We start from the raw sequence: 22,647 nt of genomic DNA, 5'->3' as shown, positions 1-22,647 counted from the left end.
GTAAAAAGGGAACCTACACAATGGGAGAAAATATTTGGCAACTATATATCCGATAAGAGACTTATAACTTGCATATATAAAGAACTCCTATATCTTGAAAATAAAAAGATAAACAACCCATTTAAAAAATGGGAAAAAGATTTAAGCACACATTTCTCCAAAGAAGAAATACAAATGGCTAAAAAGCACATGAAAAAATGCTCCAAATCTCTAGCTATTAGGGAAATGCAACTCAAAACTACAATGAGATACCATCTTACTCCCATAAGATTGGCAGCTATGAAAAAAACAGAAGAATACAAATGCTGGAGAGGATGTGAAGGAAGGGGAACACTCATCCACTGCTGGTGGGAATGCAGAAGGATCCAACCATTCTGGAGGACAGTTTGGCAGTTTCTCAAAAAGCTAACCATAGATTTGCCATATGACCCAGCAATACCGCTGCTGGGTATATACCCAGCAGAACTGAAAACAAGGACACAAACTGATATATGCACACCAATGTTCATAGCAGCATTGTTCACTATAGCCAAAAGTTGGAATCAACCCAAATGCCCATCAACGGATGAGTGGATCAATAAAATGTGATATATACATACAGTGGAATAGTACTCAGCTTTAAGAACAAATACACTACAAACACACGTGATAACATGGATGAATCTTGAGAAGCTTATGTTGAGTGAAGCAACCCAGGCATTGAAGGACAAATACTACATGACCTCAATGATATGAAATAAGCAAGCTGCCTCAGAGAGCTAGAGACTGGAAGATAGGCTTACAGGAAATCGGGGGGTAGAGGAAGAATGTAAGCTGACATCTACATGGGTGAAATCTATGATAAGCTGGCACTAACATGGAGTTGAAGAATGTCAACCCCACACCATGGAGCCTAGAGTGCCTACAACTGAAAGCAGGAGGATTGCATCCAATATCTATGTGGAATCTAAACCCCCTCTTGACATAGATGTGGAATGGACACAACCAAGCCAAGGTCCACAGGAAGGAGGAATACAGTAAGGATCAGAGTGGACCTAATGATATTCTATTCATGAACAATTGTGGTGAATAATCGAGAAAATGTGGCATTGGTGTGTAAAAAGTGGCCATGCTGGCTGCTGGGTGCGGGGAATGGGAGGAAGAGATGAGATGTGGAGGCATTTTCGGGACTTGGAGTTGTCCTGGGTGGTGCTCCAGGGACAATTGCCAGATGTTGTATGTCCTCCCATGGCCCACTGGATGGAACGTGGGAGAGTGTGGGCTATGGTGTGGAACATGGGACATGGGGTGCAGTGATGCCCAGAGATGTACTCACCAGATGCAATGGATGTGTCATGATGATGAGGGAGAGTGTTACTGTGGGGGGAGTGGTGGGGTGGGGGCAGTGGGGGTGAATGGGGACCTCATATCTTTTGAATGTAATATCTTTTAAAAAATGAATAAATTGAGTAGAATTTGGAAAAAAAATATGTTGAAAGAAAAAATAAAGTGTACCCTTGTAAGTTAATAAATACCAATTGTGAAAGTCAAAAAAAAAAAATAGACAATGGAAGATGGAAAGATGTGAAGGAAAGGTTATAGCATTGGTAGTCAAAATTGGTACTCACAGAAAAGAGGAAATTGAGGATGGGGAAGTACAGCAAATAAGGGGAGAAAAACAGGAAAAAGAGAGAGAGAAAAAAAGGGGCCATGACGGGATAAAGAGGAAGAAAAGACAAGAAAATAATCCAACAAAAAAGACCAGACAAGGCCTCAAGCAAAGAATCCTCTTTGCAATTGAATAAATTGCTTAGGAGTCTATCCTTCCCCCTTTCTCCCTTCCTCCCTTCCCTCTCTCCCAGGGTGGCAGAAAGGCTGTGTGAGGGCTGCTCTCCAAGATTGATATGGGACCCTGGTGAACCAACTCACACAGAAAATAATGACTCTTAGTTTCTTTGAGAGAGAGCACCCACATCTTGCCAAGAATGCTAAATACGCTATAGGAAGCTTACAAAGCACTTCCTCCTGTCCCACTCCCTTAGGTGTGCTATGGAGAACACATTAATTTTCTGATTCCACCTTCTCCCAGACCAAGTTTCCCTATCCCAAGGCATTTAGGTAAATCAGGCTCTCTCAGCAGATTCACCTCTCTTTCTAGCCTCTCCCCAAGCCAGCTGGTATGCTCCTCCAAGCTCGAGAAAAAGGAGACCAGACAATTGAATCTGCGCTCCCCAGGCTCCTCTGAACCCCTAACCAAAACCTTCCCACTCTTGGAGTTTGTCCAAAACTGGAGGGCTAGGGGAATGCCAGAGTTCGGGGAGTGCTGGGTTCAGGGAACACAGGCTTGGGGGAATGCAGGCTCTGGGAATGTGGGTTTGGGGAATGTAGAGCACAGGGAATGCCAGTTTTGGGGATCATGAGGTGCAGGGAACATAGGTTTGGGGATCACTTGTTTGGGGAACACGGTCGCTTCCGTGTGACCAGTGGTGTTCAGGGAATGCTGCAGCTATCAGCCTTAGGGGAAAGGTTTACCTTCCCACAGCTTCCAGATCGAATGCCAGAAACCCAGGAGAGATGACGAGGGTGCACTCGCTTAGATGCCATCTTGCCCCACCCTCCTAATATACTCTTAGTGGCTGTGCAAATTCATCCAAAATCTTTTGGAGTATAATTCATTGCTAATAAAAAGAAATAATTTACATGTGTCTACCTTTTGACATAGAAATTTCAACTCTTAACTTATTCCATAAATACAATTGTTTATATATATATATCTGTCAAAAATATTTACAGCATTATTTTCACTATGAAAATTGGAAACAATAATTGACAAACTAAAAGGCTAACTAATACAGAAATAGCTAGGACATCTATATAATGGAATGATAGGGAAAAAAAAAAAGGTTGAGAGGTTGAGCAGTGTGTGTTGATAATAGTAAGGTATCTTATATATTGTTACCTGAAAGAGAGAGAAGGATGTAAAAATGTCTTACCACAAGGCTTTCTTAAAATGAATATGCAAAAAAATGTTTAGAAAATTTCTCTAAGATTAGACGGCAGACTGGTTCGCCTTAAGCAATTTGAAGAACTGGAAAGAGGACTATTCTCAATGTATACACTTCTGCATCAATTGACATTCTCAAATATAACCAGTGTGATTTTTATAATGACAGAAAAATCTCAAATAAATACTTTGTAACTCTCACTTTTTCTGTCTCAGTTCAGCACCAACCAGGATTCCAGTTTTGCCATTTCTAGCAGGATGAAAGTATGATTGCCTATATAGGTTACTCTTATGCTATTCCCACTTTTAAGTGGCACAGCTGGAAAGCAGGAACATGCCATAGAAATAAATGTCTGAAAGAATCTTTGGATATTTTCATAGTGGTTTCAGTTGGAAACAACAGATGAGAGAGTGCTGAATTCCTGACCAGGGGAGCTCTATCACATTCCTCAATGGAACAACAACAATCCCCCAAGTGCAATGGTAAAGACCAATAAAGATAGATGGTCCAGTGATAAGCCCTTGATACTGATGGTTCCAATTATGAGCCTGTGTGCCTGAAATATGAACTAGGCCTATAGCTGTGGGGTGCCTAAGAGTTACCTCCTGAGAGCCTCCATGTTGCTCAAATGTGACCACTCTCTAAGCCAAACTCAGCATGTAGATGCATTGCCTTCCACCCAGCATGGGACATGACTCCTGGGGATGAGCCTCCCTGGCACCAAGGGATTACTACCAAGCACCAGCTGAATTTGTAACTACAAAAAGACCATGAACAAAGAGGTCAACGCAGACCAGCAGAATATCTTAACCTACATGTTATATCAGGTGTTAAAAACTGCATTTTGACCTTCAATAAAAGGGGGAAATGGGGGGAGTTTTCCGGCAAGATGGTGGCAGTGTGAGCTTGCCTGGTAGTGTCTCTGCAGGGGGCGGCTGGGCAGCGTTGAAGGCTCTTTGGGACCGCGCTGTTTCGGGGATTTTTGCTGGTTGGAAGGTGTCTGGACGTCATTTCGGTGGGAAGGTAACAGAGAGGATACGTCTATAATATATAAACGGAGGTCCCAGCTGGGCGCGGGAAGTTCCCTCCTTGGGTGGGTGGAGCCGCGGTAGCGGGTGCTCCGGCAGCTCCGGAGCCACGGCGGCCAGGGTTTTTGTTTTTGTTTTCCTTATTCTAGAGGCTTTGTGGTGCTGAAAAATTCGCGGATACTGGGCTGGCTGGTGAGGGATTGTTGGGACAAGACTCCTTTGCAGATTGATTTGCGGAGACAGACGGTGTTTCCCTGTGAAGCGGGGGACGTTTTAGCCTCTGGACAGGGGGGCTTCCGCCTGGAGCCCCATCCCCACAGGTCCGGCTGCCGATCTGCAACGGAATTGGATTTTGGACAATAAGGGGACACAATTGGGAGACTGTTGTAGGGTGCAGTGAGGGAGGAGGACACGTCTGGAAGCAGATTGGGGAATATTTTGCGAAGTTTGGGATTTAGGATCTTAGAGTCTGTTTTCGGCGTTTCCAGCTGAAGCCCACCCCACCCGGCGGGGCTTGGGATCTGGGTCATTGAACTGGCCGTGGTGTAGAGGCGCCCTCAAGTGGCCGTTGCGTGTGAGCACAGGGAGGGAGCTGTCCAAAGGCTGATACCCTGAGGAGTTAGGTGAATTTCAGAGATCAGACATTCAATATAGAATTCGCTGATCTGGCTTCCCCCACGGGGCTGGCACCCAGCTATGGGGATCCCTGAGGGCTGTGTTGCACTGCAGGGCTCCTAAGCTTTCTGTGGACCAGATTTGAGGTTGCCAGGTCTGGGTCCCCTGGACTCTGGCAGTCCACACCCCAGACTCACACCTCTTGAGTCTTCAGTGTCTCAGACTTTCCACCCCCGAATCCATCATGCCCTGGGGTCTACCTGGGGTCCTTGAGTGCTCTGGACCTTAACGTTGGCGTTTTATCTTTATTGGTTCATATTGTTTTGTTTTTATTTTCACTTTATCTTATTTTCTACTCTTTTTGACGCCCTGATTGCTAATATTGCATTATCCTCTAGTCTTTTCTCCTAGCGTGCCCCCCAAAGTCCTTTTTTTTTTTTTATATATATATACAGTTATTTAGGGGTTTCTTTGCTTGTTGTTTTAGATAGTGTTGTAATTGTGACACGTGTATACCTGAATCTCTCTTCGCCCTATCTGTTCCCCACCGTGTGCCTATCCTCTTTTTCTTTCTTTCTTTCTTCTTGTCTTTCTTCTTTTTTTCTTTATTATAATTAGTGGTTTTTTTTTTCCGGTTTTCTCTTTCCCTCTTGTCCCTCATTTTCCACTTATTTTATTTTAATTCAAGTACACAATAGGTGCTACAGGGAACACCTCATATTTACTGGGTTTTCCCATCCTCCACTACCTCATTTCTGTGTGAACTGATTTAGGCTACCTACACTATCCCCCTTCCCCTGCATCTTCATATCCACTATCATCTACTGTCTCTCCTATATTCCACCCCCCACCTCCCGTTCTTTGACCCACAAACTGTCTAACTCTTAATTTCTAATACCTTTGTCCTGTTTTCTGTCTGTTATCCACTCTTGAAACTATTACCTTTCTTTTCTTTTTCCCTCTCTCATGAAAACAATAGCTTTGTAGTTCATACCATATTCTGCCTATATTCAGTCATCTACTTCATAAAAGGTACTCTACCTACAGCTATAACTCTATACAATCTACATGAATCTAACCTCCATCCTCCCAGATCTCATATTCTTGCTTTGTTAACATACATTACTAATACTACTTTACACTTTTCCCTTGCTGACACAATTGCCTTTCCCCAACACTAATACTTTCTTCTAAAGTGAACTTAACCAACAACAAGTAACTTGAATAAGAAGAAAAAAGTGACAAAGAGAAGATATAACACCTATGCAAAAATAACAACTAATTAACCTCCAAAAGTAGACAAAGAAGCTAAGGAACTGATTAAATTCGACAAAATAAAGAGATGACCAGAAAGCAACAAAAATCTACAAACCAAACCAATAATCAGGAAAACATGACTGAATCCAATCAACAAACCAATAATCACGAAGGGGAGCAAAACTTGGCACAAGCAATGAAAGAACTCAGAACATTTATCACCGACAAATTCGATGCAGTAATGAAAGAGGTTAACAACATGAAGACATCACTTGGAGGGGAAATTGCAGACATACGCAAAAACATAACAGATATGATGGGAATGAACACCACAGTTCAAGAAATCAAAAATACACTTGCAGCAAATATCAGCAGGCTAGAAGAGACAGAGCAGAGAATTAGTGATGTGGAAGACAGTACATCAGAAATCAAACAGATAGTAGAAGGGGTCAATAAGAAGATAGAAAAAATCCAATTAGGATTTAGGGACCTGAATGACAATGCAAAACGCTCAAACATACGTATTATAGGCATTCCAGAAGGTGAAGAGAAGGGAAAGGGGTCAGAAGGAGTGTTGCAGGAAATAATGGCTGAAAACTTCCCAAATCTACTGAAAGAGACAGATGTCCATATCCAAGAAGCACAGCGCACTCCACAAGTCATAAACCCCAACAGGCCCACCCCAAGACATATACTTATCAAATTATCCAAGGCTCAAGACAAAGAGAAAATCCTAAAAGCAGCAAGAGAAAAGAAAACCATCACATACAAGGGAAGCTCAATTAGATTAAGTGCTGATTTCTCTTCTGAAACCATGGAGGCAAGAAGACAGTGGTATGATATAGTCAAGGTACTAAAGGAAAAGAACTTCCAACCAAGAATACTCTATCCAGCTAAACTAGCATTCAAACATGATGGAGAGTTCAAAATATTCACAGACAAACAGAAACTGAAAGAGTATACCAACAAGAAACCTCCCCTTCAAGAAATTCTAAAGGGAGTTCTGCAGGAAGAAAGGAAAAAACAGGAAAGGCAAAGTTGGAGGAGAGTATAAGACCAACAACAACAACAAAAAAGACAAAAAAATATATACAAACAAAATATGACAAACACAAATCCAATCAAAATATGGCTAACACAAATAATTCCTTGATAGTAATAACACTGAATGTCAACGGATTAAACTCACCTATCAAAAGATTCAGACTGGGACATTGGATAAGGAAATATGACCCATCCATATGCTGTCTACAAGAGACACATCTTAGACCCAGAGACGCATGGAGACTGAAAGTGAATGGCTGGAAAACAATCATACAAGCTAACAATAACCAAAAAAAGGCAGGAGTAGCTATATTAATATCAGACAAAATAGACTTTAAATGTGAAACAATTGTGAGAGACAAAGAAGGATACTACATTTTAGTGAAAGGGAAAATCTGTCAAGAAGATCGAACAATCATAAATATCTATGCCCCTAACAAGGGTGCCTCTAAATACGTCAGGCAAACGCTGGAAAAACTAAGTGAAAGTATAGATACATCTACAATTATAGTGGGGGATTTCAATACACCACTATCAAATCTGGACAGAACATCTCAAAAGAGAATCACCAAAGAAACAAAACATCTGAATAGTATATTAGAGGAGCTCGATCTAATAGACATATATAGATCGCTACACCCAAACACAGCAGGATATACATTTTTCTCAAGCGCACATGGATCATTCTCCAAGATAGATCATATGCTAGGCCACAAAGAAAGGCTGAACGAATTCAGAAAGATTGAAATCATACAAAACATTATCTCTGACCACAGTGGAGTCAAGCTGGAGATTTGCAAGGGACAGAAGCCCAGATTTCACCCCACGATTTGGAAATTAAACAGCACACTCTTAGAAAAACAGTGGGTCAAAGAGGAAATCTCAAAAGAAATCAATGACTACCTTGAAACAAATGATAATGACAACACAACATACCAAAATTTATGGGATGCAGCAAAAGCAGTACTGAGAGGGAAGTTTATAGCCATAAATTCATATATCAAAAAAGAAGAAAGAGCAAAAATTGAAGAACTAACTGCACATTTGAAGGAACTAGAAAAACAACAACAAAGTAACCCAACAGGAAGAAGAAGGAAGGAAATAACAAAGATAAGAGCAAAACTAAATGAAATAGAAAATAAGAAAGCACTTGAACAGATAAACAAAACCAAGAGCTGGTTTTTTGAGAAGATTAACAAAATTGACAAACCTTTAGCAACACTAACAAAGAAAAAAAGAGAGAAGATGCAAATACACAAAATAAGAAATGAGAAAGGCGATATCACCACTGACCCCACAGAAATAAAGACTATCATAAGAGGATATTTTGAAAAACTATATTCCAACAAAAATGACAATCTAGAGGAAATGGACAAATTCCTAGAAACACATAAGCAGCCCATATTGACGAAAGAAGAAATTGATGATCTTAACAAACCAATCACAAGCAGAGAGATAGAATCAGTTATCAAAAATCTCCCAACTAAGAAGAGCCCAGGGCCAGATGGTTTCACAGGTGAATTCTACAAAACATTCCGGAAAGAACTGACACCAATCCTGCTGAAACTATTCCAAAACATCGAAACGGAAAGAACATTACCCAACTCCTTCTATGATGCCAACATTACCCTAGTACCAAAGCCAAACAAAGACATCACAAGAAAGGAAAATTACAGACCAATTTCTCTAATGAACCTAGACGCAAAAATACTCAACAAAATACTTGCTAATCGTATTCAACAACACATTAAACGTATTATACACCATGACCAAGTGGGATTCATCCCAGGTATGCAAGGATGGTTCAACATAAGAAAATCAATCAACGTAATACACCATATAAACAGATTGAAGGAAAAAAATCACATGATTATATCTATTGATGCAGAAAAAGCATTTGACAAAATACAGCACCCTTTCTTGATAAAAACACTCCAAAAGATTGGAATACAAGGGAATTTTTTGAACATGATAAAGAGTATATATGAAAAACCTAAAGCCAATATTGTTTACAATGGAGAAATCCTAGACTCCTTCCCTCTAAACTCAGGAACAAGACAAGGATGCCCACTGTCTCCGCTCCTATTTAACATTGTCTTAGGAGTACTTGCACGAGCACTGAGGCAAGAACCAGAAATAAAAGGCATTCAAATTGGAAAGGAAGAAGTCAAAATTTCATTATTTGCAGATGACATGATCCTATACATAGAAAACCCTGAGAGATCTACAACGAAGATTCTAGAACTCATAAATGAGTTTAGTAAAGTCGCAGGTTATAAGAACAATGCGCAAAAATCAGTAGCATTTCTGTACACCAATAATGAGCAAGATCAGGAGGAAATCAAGAAACAAATACCATTCACAATAGTAAATAAAAAAATCAAATACTTAGGAATAAATTTAACTAAAGAGGTAAAGAACTTATACAACGAGAATTATACAAGATTGTTCAAGGAAATCAAAGAAGACCTAAATAAATGGAAGACTATTCCTTGTTCATGGATAGGAAGACTGAACATTATTAAGATGTCTATCCTACCAAAAGTGATCTACACATTCAATGCAATCCCAATAAAAATCAATGCAGCATTCTTTAAGGAACTAGAAAAACTAACTATGAAATTTATTTGGAAAGGAAAGAGACCCCGAATAGCCAAAGACATACTGAAAAAGAAAAACGAAATTGGAGGAATCACACTACCTGACTTCAAAACATACTATAAAGCTACGGTGGTGAAAACAGCATGGTATTGGCATAAAGAGAGACACATAGACCAATGGAATCGAATTGAAACCTCTGATATAGAACCTCACATATACAGCCACATAATATTCGATAAATCCACCAAACCCTCTCAATTGGGAGAGAGTGGCCTATTCAACAAATGGTGTCTGGAGAACTGGATAGCCATATGTAGAAGAATGAAAGAGGATTACCATCTCACACCTTATACAAAGATTAACTCAAGATGGATCAAAGACCTAAATATAAGAGCCAAGACCATAAAAACCTTAGAAAGCAGTGTAGGGAAACATCTACAGGACCTAGTAATAGGAAATGGATTTATGAATATCTCACCAAAAGCACGAGCAGCAAAAGAACTAATAGATAAATGGGACTTCCTCAAAATTAAAGCCTTCTGCACCTCAAAGGAGTTTGTCAAGAAAGTAAAAAGGGAGCCCACACAGTGGGAGAAAATATTTGGCAATCATATATCTGATAAGAAACTTATAACTTGCATATATAAAGAACTCCTATATCTTGAAAATAAAAAGATAAACAACCCATTTAAAAAATGGGAAAAAGACTTAAACAGACACTTCTCCGAAGAAGAAATACAAATGGCAAGAAAGCACATGAAAAAAAGTTCCAAATCTCTAGCTATCAGGGAAATGCAAATCAAAACTACAATGAGATACCATCTTACACCCATAAGATTGGCAGCTATGAAAAAAACAGAAGAATACAAGTGCTGGAGAGGATGTGAAGGAAGGGGAACACTCATCCACTGCTGGTGGGAATGCAGAAGGATCCAACCATTCTGGAGGACAGTATGGCGGTTTCTCAAAAAACTAGCCATAGATTTGCCATATGACCCAGCAATACCACTACTGGGTATATACCCAGCAGTACTGAAAACAAGGACACAAACCGATATATGTACACCAATGTTCATAGCAGCATTGTTCACTATTGCCAAAAGTTGGAATCAACCCAAATGCCCATCAACAGATGAGTGGATCAATAAAATGTGGTATATACACACAATGGAATACTACTCGGCTGTAAGAACAAACACACTACAAACACATGTGATAACATGGATGAATCTTGAGAACCTTATGTTGAGTGAAGCAACCCAGACATTGAAGGACAAATACTACATGACCTCAATGATATGAAATAAACAAGCTGCCCTAGATAGCAAGAGACTGAACGATAGGCTTACAGGAAATCGGAGGGTGGAGGAAGGATATGAGCCGATGTCTGCAGGGGGGCAATTTAAGACGAGAGGGTGGTAAGTATGAACACAAAGAAGAGATAAAAGGGGGGCAAGGGGTTACCTTTTGTTGGGGCTTTACGGGTTTGAGGGTGGCTGGGGAGGGACGGTTGGGTAACGGTGCCCAAAAGTGGGGGGAGGGAGGGGTAGCATACGAACACAGGAGAGGGACAGGAGGTGGTGGAGAGTAAAATGCCGAGAAAATCATAACAAAATATAATAAAGAGGGTTACCTGTTTAGAATGCTCGGAGGGGAGGGTCTGAAGCAGGACGGGCTCCTGGGGAATGTCTAAATGCTCATTCTGCCAGAGTGGGTGACACCATGGGGTAGAATCCCAAGTAGTGAGAGTGGGGGTGGACCCACATCCTGGGGAGGACTGATGCCACCAAATAGAGGGAACTCTATCCCTCGAGAGAAAGGGTGGCTCCCAGGGCATTGGGGCAGTTGAGCAGGTTAGGCCCTGAACACTATTCCATCTATCTCTGGTAGTGGCTCCTCAGGAAACGGAGGTTGGCTGTCACTGTGGGCACCAAGGTGGAAGGGAAAATGGACGCTAAATGTGTGGAACCAAAGTAAATGGGGGGCAAGAGAGGAGTTTCTTGAGAGTACACAAGGATGGATATAAAACATGTAATATTACACCATAACATATAGGAGACGATAGACTGATAATGTAAACCATAATGTAAAACATAGGATAACTAAAAATGTAAAGAACTGTGTATCCTAAAGTATGCACCATAATGTAAGCACAGATATTACCTTGTTAGAAAGCTAATGTCTCAGACTCTGTACATCACTTTAAGTAAATATGATGTGAATAGGGTGTAAGAGTATCGCTGTGGAAGGGAAAAGGTTTTGTGATGGATGTATGGGAGTGCTGTATATTGTATATATGCATTGCTGTGGTCTAGGACTCCTATGAAGAAATGCTGAATAATTGGGGGGGGGGGGGAAAAAAAAAAAAAAAGGATAGGATGTGGAAATTTTTTCAAGTCAACATTCTTTATCTAAGTTCTTTATTTAACTTTATCCAAGTTCTTTATCTATCCTTTAAACCCATCGCTATATGCCATTCCCTAGTAAGGGACCATGACATTATATTGGGCCTCAAATTTCGGGGAGTTCTGGATCACAGAGTGTTTCAACAATGGCAAAGGAGGAATACTGGTATGGGATACCAATGACAGGTGATATATGGCTGACAGGGAGCTATACAGAACATATGTCCAGGGTGCATGGTAATGATTGGATATACTCATGGTGGCAACAATTGGAAACCACAGCAGGGGGGGTACTGGGTTCCTGGCCAGTGGTGCTCTGTCGTGGTCCCTAGGGGAGCAGCGACAGTCTCCCAGGTACAGCGGCGGGGACCGGGAGGGAGTGAGGGTTCAACGGTGAGCCCCTGATGCTAATGACTATGCTTGTGAGCTGATAAACCTAAAATAAGAACAAGGCCTAGAGCAACATTGTGCCTGGGAATTTCCTCCTGTCAGCCTTCATGTTACTCAAATGTGGCCAGTCTCGAAGCCAAACTCAGCATGTAAATGCAATGCCTTCCCTCCAGCGTGGGACATGACACCCGGGGATGAGCCTCCCTGGCAACGAGGGACCACTATCAAATACCAACTGATGATGCAACTGGAAAAGGACCTTATACAGAAGGTTCAATGCGGATCAGCAGAATATCCATGTCTACATAAAATACCATGACTTTAAAATGCTGTTTGACCTAAAGTAAGGGGGAAATGGAAAGGAGAAATGAGTTTATATGGCTACGAGTTTCTAAAAAAGAGTCTGGAGGCTGGCAGAAGGATTGCCCTCATGCACAACTGAGCAGAGTCAGAGAGACAGATAAAGCAGATACAACCCCCAGATAATGGTTCCTTTGAAGGCTAAAGAGACCCATGAGAGTTATGGTCATGGCCGATGGGGTTAACTATCAGGGCAGATGGCCCCTCTTTGGAAATGGTGTGTATGTGTGATGAATCTGGACTCAGATGGGATCTCCCTTCATAAGTCTTTCATGCTAATGTGCCGGAGGTGCAGTTAACGTTGGGGTTTAAGATATATTTAGGGGATTTGAATCTCTGGACCGACAATGTGATAGCCAGGTCCTGAGCCTCAACAGACTCCAGCACCTACAATCTGATTTATTGGACTTACCACACTCAGCTAAGATGGAGTTGAAGAAGGACAATCACCACACCGTGGAGCCTAGAGTGATTACAACTGAAAATGGGAGGACTGCATCCAGCATCCATGTGGAATCTGAGCCTCCTCTTGACATAGAGGTGCAATGGACACAACCAATCCAATGTCCACATAGAAGAGGTGGCATGGAATTGGGAAAAGTGGACATGGTGGACGATGGGTATGGGGAAGGGCAGGAGGAGATGAGAGATGGAGGCGTCTTTGGGACATGGAGCTGCCCTGGATGGTGCCTCAGAGGTAATCACCGGACATTGTAAATCCTCATAGGGCCCACTGGATGGAATGGAGGAGAGTGGGGGCCATGATGTGGACCATTGTCTATAAGGTGCAGAGGTGCCCAAAGATGTACTTACCAAATCCAATGGATGTGTCACGATGATGGAAACGAGTGTTGTTGGGGGGGGAGAGGGGGGGTGGGGGGGTGGGGATGAATGGGACCTCACATATATATTTTTAATGTAACATTATTACAAAGTCAATAAAAAAAAAAAAAAAAAGGGGGAAATGGAAAGGACAAATGAGTTTATATGGTTTTGAGTCTCCAAAAAAGAGCTGGGAGGTCATCAGGGGGTGATGCTTATGCATGCCTCAGCAGGGTACCAGAGATAGCCAAGGTAGATGGAAACCCAGGTGCTGGTTCTCCTGAGGGCTGCAGAGACCCACAGGTTCTATGGTCATGGCAGATGGCCCTGGAGTTCAGGGCCATGTCAGTTGGCCCTACTTTGGAGTTTGTTTTCCTGAGTGTGATGGAGTTGGACTCAGATATAACCTTTCTACACATGCCTCTTCTGTTACTTTTACCAGACCTGTGGTTGGCGTTTGGGTTGATGTATACTCAGGAGACCTGAATCTCTGAACTGTCCATGTGACAGCCAGGCCCTGGGCCTCAGCACACTTGCAGCTCCTACCCTCTGGTTTCTTGGATTTACCTTGGCCAGCTGACAGGGAAATGAAGAGGGTCAACCACCACAACAGGGAGCCAAGAGTGCCTATATCTGCAAGCAGGAGAATTGCATCCATCATCCATGTGGAATCTAAACCCCTTCTTGATGTAGAGGGGGACTGGACATAACCATTCCAGGTCCACAAGATGGAGGAATAGACTATGGATTAGAGTGGACTTACTGGTGTTCTGCTGAGGAACTATTGTGATCAGTAAGGGAAGAAATTGCAGTAGTGATGTGAAGAGGGTGGGCATGGTGGCTGCTGATGGTTGGGAGAGGGAAGAAGAGATATGGTGTGGGGGCATTTTCAGGAGTTGGAGTTGTCCTAGGTGGTGCTGCAGGGATGGATGCTGGACATTGTGTGTCCTGTCGTGGCCCACTGGGTGGACTGGGGGAGAGTGTGAACTACAATGTGAACCACTGCCCTTGTGCTGCAGTGGTTCTCCAGAATGTATTTGCCAGGTGCAGTGGATGTGCTGCAATGATGGAAGAGTTTGTTGATGTGGGAAAGGTGCCATGGGTGGGGTGGGGTGGTGGTGAAATGGAGATCTCATATTTTTTGAATATAACATTTAAAAGAAAGAAAAATAAAAAAAATTTTTTAAAAAAGAATCTTTGCTTAAATCATACAGATGGACATATACTCAGAAGAGTGGAAAGCTGAGACATAAGCAAAGTATGGATGCAGATTTAGGGGGAGAACCTCTCCACAGGATTCCAAATGACATACAATAAGAGCAGAACCCTCTGCAGAGCGAGTGAAGGGGTCGTCAGTCTTCATAGGGCATTTTGGTGAAGTTAAGGCTATTTGACTGAGACCCATATACAGGCCTCTGGGCATTTTGGTGCATGTTTTAGAAGCAAATTGTGGAGTTTCCTATGGAAGATGAGATTGGTTTTCTTTCAAACAGCCAAAAATATCCTCTGGGGACCTGATACAAAAGAACTGATGATGAGCTGCTTAAAATTTGAGGTATTGCCTAGTAACCTAGCTGTAGACCTTGAAAGAAAGTGGCTGTGGCCTTGAGAGTTCAAGTTTTTCTATTAAAAAAAAACTTTCAAAACTTCTGAAACTTAATTGGCCAGAAAGGAGACTAACTAAAATTTTGTTCTGTTTTCCCCAAACTGATTGCTTAGGGACTCCCTGAACCTGGGCTAATTAAGTATAGGTACCAAGTCTCTTTGGGGAGAAAGGGAAGGAAAGAAGTGGATGTAAAGGAGAGGAAGGGACCTTTTGCTCCTCACAGTGCTGTCGTTTCTGGAAGTTTTTCCTAGGCTTCTTTGTCATGGCAGTGTTCTTCTTCACCTGAGCAGAGGCAGCAGCAACTCATTCTGGCCATTGTGCATGGTTTAGCACTAGCCAGACAGGGATTTGGCACAAACTGAGCCTTGGACAGCATTAGAAGTGATTGGTGGTGAAGCTACTCCATAAGAGGTGAATGTTTTCTTAAGGGTTCTCTATGAAGGAGAGAATAGGAAAACATAAGCATGGGAGGGTCTAGATCTGACTCTCTCTTGTAGAACAAGGACACTCAGAGATTGAAGAATAGGCTAGGGGAACTCCAGAGAGGATAAGCTCATATCTAAATCCCTCCTCCAGAGAAGAGGGCAGATTCAGCTCTTCAACTTTCTAAGGATAGGCACAGCTGCTTGTAATTTGTCAGGATCCTTCTTTCACTGCTTTCTACATCCCATGCTGCTATAGTTTGTGAAAAAGCAGACCCCTGCACTCTCTCAATCATTCTATCCTGGAAACCTTTTTGTCCACCAAAAACCAAAACACAACAATCAAACAAAACCCCACAAAAAACAAAAACAGAGAGTATTTTTAAAGGATTGTGTTAGGAAGGGAAAGGAGAGGGGTAATTGGTAATTTGAAACAAGAAGGGAAATTAAGAAGAGTAGGATTGAGGAGATGTGGCAAAATGGCCCAGGCCAGGATCATGTCCTATCTAACTATCTTTCCAACCATTTACCCATCATCTACCAACAATTCCAGCATATGTGATTCAAATATTATATACACACACACATACATACCAGTATGGGAATGTCCTTGCTCTCATGCAGTTTACATTTTAATGCCATAGATGGACAATAATTAAATACAATTCATATCTTCATCCCTCTACCTTGCCTCTTTTTTCTCCATGGCATGATTAGTAAAATCAGATCATATATAGTATACTTGCTTATCTTTGTATATTTGTTCTGTTTATAACTACATTTATTTCATGTTAAATGAAAGGATGTAATAATTAAATATATGATGTTATATCAATTAATAATAATAAATGCTATGAAGAAAGCTAAAGTCCAATAATGAATTGTCTTTCCATTTTTTGATAGGTGATTAGGAAGGTGGCTTTTGAGTAATGGACTGGATGAAGTGAAGAGTAATCCATGGATCCTAAAGAGCTTATGGTTTAAGATTGCCTTTTGTCAGTGCCAGGTTTCCTTCTTCCCAGGACTTTGTAGGGATAATGGGGCCAGAAAGGAATGAATCTGCTGTGGGAAATTACCCAAGCTGTTCTTTGGGATTGACACAGTAGCAAACTGTGTTCTCATCTGGAGATCTTGCTTCTGTGTAATATGGGCATTTTGAAATCTGGAGAAGAAGGGATGTTGGTCTTAATCTCCTTATCTCCTCTGTACTGGCCCTTGGGCATTTCTCTGTAGTAGGAATGAGGGCCAGGATTTAAAGTTCTTTGAACATCACTGGGAATGATATTTTATCATCTAGTGAAGAGAAAGAATTAGTATAGCTAGCTTAAGAGGAAGTATGACAATCCCAGGATCAGACTCAGTTTCAAAACTGGCCAGTTTACAAGGTCTTAGCTTCTGTGCCCTGTGAGAAGGCACGTATATTGGGGATAAAGACAAAAAAGGTTTTTCTTACACCAGTAGAGAGGAGACTGTACCATCCCTGAGAGCTAGCTGCTCAGTAATATGGGAGCCTCACTGCTACATTTAAGATGATTTAGTATTTAGTCCTAGCTACGTAGAGACTTCAGTAACAAGGTTTCTCACCTAATCACAAGGTTGGAAAGGTTCCCCATGCGAATCTGCCTTCTTTTCCCTCTTGAGAACAGCAACATGTAGAGCAATGTTACTACTCTTTTGATCTCCAGATTTTTCAAGGAGCAGAAGCAAGGACTGGATGATGGGCAATCTCTCTAGTGCCACTGAATTCTGCCTTCTGGGCTTCCATGGATCCCAAGAACTACACCACATCCTTTTTGTTATATTCTTCTTCTTCTACTCAGTGACATTAATGGGAAATACAGTTATCATTGTGATTGTCTGTATTGATAAACGTCTGCAGTCCCCCATGTATTTCTTCCTTGGTCACCTCTCTGTCCTGGAGATCCTAATCACAACAGTTATTGTCCCCATGATGCTCTGGGGATTGCTTCTCCCTGGAATGCAGATTATATCTTGGACTGCATGTGTTGCCCAACTCTATTTGTACCTTTCTTTGGGAACCATAGAATTTGTATTAATGGGCACAATGGCTGTGGATCGTTATGTGGCTGTGTGTAACCCTTTGAGGTACAACATCATTATGAACAGCTGCACTTGCATCTGTGTGGTGACTGTGTCATGGGTCTTTGGGTTCCTTTTTCAAATCTGGCCAATCTATGCCACATTTCAGCTCATCTACTGCAAATCAAACGTGTTAGATCATTTTTTCTGTGACAGAGGACAATTGCTCAAACTCTCCTGTTATGACACACTTTTCACAGAATTTATCCTTTTTTTAATGGCTGCTTTCATTATATTTGGTTCTTTGATCCCTACAATTGTCTCCTATACCTACATCATCTCCACCATCCTCAAGATTCCCTCAGCCTCTGGCCAGAGGAAAGCCTTCTCTACTTGTGCCTCCCACTTCACCTTTGTTGTGATTGGCTATGGCAGCTGCTTTTTCCTTTATGTGAAACCCAAGCAAACACAAGCAGCTGAGTATAACAAGATAGTATCCTTGTTGGTTTCAGTGGTAACTCCTTTCCTGAACCCCTTCATCTTCACTCTTCGGAATGACAAAGTCAAAGAGGTCCTTCGAGATGGTGTGAAACGCTGCTGTCTACTCCTCAAAGACTAGTTCTTCTCTAAGTCAGCTTTAAGTGGAATGGTCCTCATAATGGATTAATCAGTAATCTAGAAATTCCCAACTCCTTATCATTAACAACATTATAAAAGACAGATAGGGTGTACAAATACTGGTTTTTAGAAGCATCATTGTAAAAAACAGATAGTGTTTACAAATACTCAGTTCTTGGAAGTAAACAAAGGAGGTACAAATGAAACCATTCTCTGCCCACTACCTTCTTATAGTTTAATTTTTATTTGTTTCTACTGTTGAAGTCAAGGAAGCATATACTGTGATGCTTCAGAAACTAGAGAAAAGAAAAGTACACATTTTTTAAAAAGGTTCTATTATAAGCCCAATAAATTTTCTTATAATCAATCTCTGAAAATGTATTTCTGGAGGAGATAGAAAGAAGGGAGACAGGTGGCATGAGATAGGTGTCATAATCAGACATGCTCACTTTGTTGCTTTGTCAACTGTTGCCAGATCTTTTCCTTTAATTTTTGGCAATTTCTTGACAAGATATACATATGTATGTTAAAAATATCCTAAGGCTCTCCTTTTCTGCTTGCAGATCATATTATCCTGGCCCCACTGCTACTGCAAAGTATGTGTAGTGTTCTGTACATTTTGCCACAGAACCAAACTTAAGTGGTGCTCTGAGGATAAGAATCCTTCTCTTTTTGTCAATATAAGTGGGTGTTGAAAATGAAAATACTAGGGACAAAAATATAATTTTGTTAATGTTTAAGGTACCACCTAATCCTCTCCCCTTTGCAGTGGATATGGGGTTAGGGACAAATAAGAGTTAAATGACTAATTATATAGAATGCATTCTCTGTTTCACCGAGACTGAAAGCAAGTATTTCTTTTCAGACAACTTGCAGAGCTGTGGGAGGAAGGGCGCCCGGCTTGCCACAGTAGCAAACGGTGCGGCAAGAAGTGATACCGCCTCTGCCCACTGGGCCTAGATAAGGTGACCACGCCTGACTAGGCCTTTGCTGCTAACGGCTGGCTGGTGCTGCCCTCCCCCTTTTTATCTCCCGCCTAGCCCAACATCCGGCCAGCTCTCATTCCCCCTTTCCCCTCTCCTATTCCAAACCTCTCCGCCAGCCCTCTGCCTAGCAACCACTTACAATCACCTATCAGGAAGCAGTACCCGCCCGCACCTATCAAATCCTTCCACGCAGTCCCTAACCCTATAAAGCTATGTCCCCTTCCGCAATAAACCGGACTTGCGTACCAGACCTGGTCTCCGCGGCATTCTTTCTCCCCTCGCCGCGCGTCCTCCACGCCTGAGAGCCCCTCTGAGGCTGTCTGCCGCAGCCTCAGACGCCTTTGCAGCCAGCTGACCCCTCCAAACCCCCCCCGTCAGCGTCGGGGTGCAAGCCGCCCCAGCCGCAACTGGCGCCCAACGTGGGGCAGTTCAAGTCCGGTCCGACGTGACCACTGCCTCACCCCCGTGGGACCTCGCTCCCACCCCTTCGCCACGCTCTCAAGGTAAGGACCCCCGTTATCGGCCCCCGGCAGAAAAATGGGCGGACATCTATCTTCCCGCCAAGCGCCGCAAGTCAGAGCGCTTGCTGGCCTACTAGCCTGCCACCAATGCAAAGTTTCGGGCAGGCAACTCCAGGCTTACTGGGATCTACTGGTCCCCTTCAACCCCTGGCTTTCCACTGCCAATCTCTCGGACCCTGATACCTATCTGAAATTGGCCCCGCCTATCAACAAGGCCAGCCACAAGCCCGAAAATCCACACAAGCTTATAAGGCAATCAACTCTGTTCCAGCAAATGCCCACCCCTTTTCACAACTCCTCAGGCTCCCTACTATCTACATGACAATGTAGCTATGAGAGAAAAACGTGGCAACATTGGTGTTCTGTTTTATTTCCATGCTAATTCTAATTGGACTTCTTTAACCAAGATATTAAAATTAGTACAAAAATTTTATCAAGGTTTAAAAAGAAATTTTCAGTTTTAAATCAATAGTTTACTCCTGAACTTCAAGTCTCAGTATAGTCTTACAGTAATTATCCAAAAATGTGTGCTAATGGTCTGCCTAACTGCTTCTCAAGTTATTTTAGCTGATTGCTGATAACTGATAGGAATGTTTCCGAGCACAGGCTTTCGTGTTGCAGGCAGCATGGATTCCAGAGGAAATCTTGAAAGGTACAATCTAAAATGTGCTATATAACAGAGGATTTAAAAGCAGCTATACTAAGAAACTAAGAATTATGAATTAATTGTAAACTGTATGTTTCTGTTACTGTGTTGTGATTGTTCTGTGTTTGTCTGTTCGTTCAATGTCAGTGTATATTTTGATACCTCCGGATGGTAATATAAATTAATAAAAATTTATAAAAGAGCTCTATAAAAATGGCCAATATTGCATGCTACTAAGTATTTAAAGAAAAGTTCATTATTTCAACAAGCTTGTTTAATGTTCACAGTATTGTTATAAGAGGTTTGCTTGATAACTTTGATGTAGGCTATATGGAATGTGTTTTTATTATTAAGGAAACAGAAAATAATTTTGTCCTGAAATAAAATAATTGACTATTGGAAAAAGTAGAGTATAGGACGAAACCTGAGTGAATGCTAAAACTGCAGAAGATTAATGGACAAAGAATTTTTACAGTTAAAGTTAAATGAAATTTAATGGGTCTATCTATAAAATTTTACAGGCTTTGGTGTCGGGTAGTATGCTGATGCAAAGTTGAAAATTTTTGTTCTTTCTCAAGGCCTCTCACCATTAATCTGTTTTGATAAAAGTTCTTATCCTCAGTCAGTATACAAAGAAAGTCTATCTAATGTTTCTTGTGCTTATCGTTTCCTTTCCTCGGTGTTCCAAGAAAGAAAGCTTTATCTCTTAAAGGAACATAACGTTCAAAACTGCTTTCTCAAGACCTAATCCTGAACAGTGGCCTTTTGTTCCAAACTAATTATAAGAGATTTGTTCTTTTACCTTGAAAGAAAAATTAAAGTAATAATTAAGTTCATTTAATATGTTATAAGCTAAATAAAGGTGTTTTACAGTGTTATAAAATTAACAACTTTTTCTTCCCTTAAACCCTCTATTAATTAAAGTCGTATGGATAAAAGGTTTCTATGAATGTTTAAAAGTGTATAAAGTTACCAATATTTCAGCATAATATTAAAGAACAGTACAATATGGTTAATTATAGTTTTAATTATTATAAAAGAGTATATGTCACAAAACAACCCCTTACCATAGGTTAAAGTAACAACACTAGTATGCAGCAATCCCAAATACTGCTAGTTTGTTACAAAAAGTTAAAGTCCAGCTGTATTGCTATCACTTTGTTTTAAAACTTGCTGAGACTCTCTTTAGTGTCTTACACAAATCAAGCCAACTGCATTCCTTTATCTGTAAAGAACCCAACAATAAACTTTGCAGTGCTTTTCAAGGCTATGTGCATAGCCCAACCATCTTGTACAGTATTTACTGATAGTAATAGTAATGAAAATGCAGCATAAAAAAAAAAAAACAGCATGTGTTACTTTCCAAAAAGAACAGGTTTAGCCAACTCCCTTATTCATCTGCTCAGTGCACAGAGCTTTGAGCCATCATTAAAGTTTTACAAATGTTTTAAGAGTCCTTGAATATTGTCTCTGATTCTGAATATGTATGCCTTACTGATAAGCACACCACTGCCCTTTTCTCCGAAAACCCCTGTGCTCAAATTCTTCTAGAAATCTTCCACGGGACCTTTAACTGCCATTACCCCCCCCACACACAAGTTGCTCCAGGGCCTCACAAGGCTCCCCCTCTCCCCACTATACCACCCTTTCCCTGGCTCCAAGCCTCTCTCCAACTCCACTACTGTCTTCACGGACGCCTCTAAGACCAAGTTTACTTATATTGCCTACTCTCCCAGCCGTGACTTGCCAACCGTTTACTGCCAAACCCATCCCAGATCCGTTCAGATGGGCGAGCTACTAGCCATCCTCACTGCCTTCCAACACCACGGCAATGAGCCCGTCAACATCTTCACTGATAGTCAGTACGCCCTGCAAGTTTGTTCAGTTATTGCCCACGCTGTTTTCTTTCCACGTGACACGCCCATTGATCAAGCACTCCGTGCCTTGCAGCGAGAGCTCAAGCTCCGCACACAGCCATAGTACATTTCTCATATTCGCAGCCATTCAGGGCTGCCCGGGCCTCTAGCCATGGGTAATTCTGCCGACCAAACCGTCTCCACCCATACAATAGCCACTGTCGGAGACTTGGTCAATCAAGCCAAACTTCTCCATTCTAAGTTCCACTTTTCAGCAGCCTCACTTCAACGTCTTTTGCCAGGCCTCCCCAAGGAAACGTGCAAGCATTTGGTGCACACCTGTAAAACATGCGCCCCCTTCTTGCCGCTTGGACCGTTGCAGCCACAAGGGGTCAACCCCCGCAGCCTCAAGCCAAACTCCCAATGGCAAATAGACGTCACCCATG

General features: G+C 41.7%; 1 protein-coding gene across 1 annotated transcript; it reads left to right on the top strand.

Annotated features, from left to right (window-relative positions):
* Nucleotides 1–17,248: 17,248 nt before the first annotated feature.
* Nucleotides 17,249–18,193, top strand: LOC131278621 (olfactory receptor 9A4-like). Its single transcript, XM_058298053.1, has one exon. The coding sequence runs from the start codon at nucleotides 17,249–17,251 to the stop codon at nucleotides 18,191–18,193; it is 945 nt and encodes a 314-aa protein (XP_058154036.1).
* Nucleotides 18,194–22,647: the final 4,454 nt, after the last annotated feature.

This window comes from Dasypus novemcinctus, chromosome 5, assembly GCF_030445035.2.
Source record: "Dasypus novemcinctus isolate mDasNov1 chromosome 5, mDasNov1.1.hap2, whole genome shotgun sequence".
Taxonomy (NCBI): Eukaryota; Metazoa; Chordata; class Mammalia; order Cingulata; family Dasypodidae; genus Dasypus; species Dasypus novemcinctus.
The sequence above is the reverse complement of the archived record's forward strand: the minus strand, read 5'-3'. Positions and strand labels throughout refer to the sequence as shown.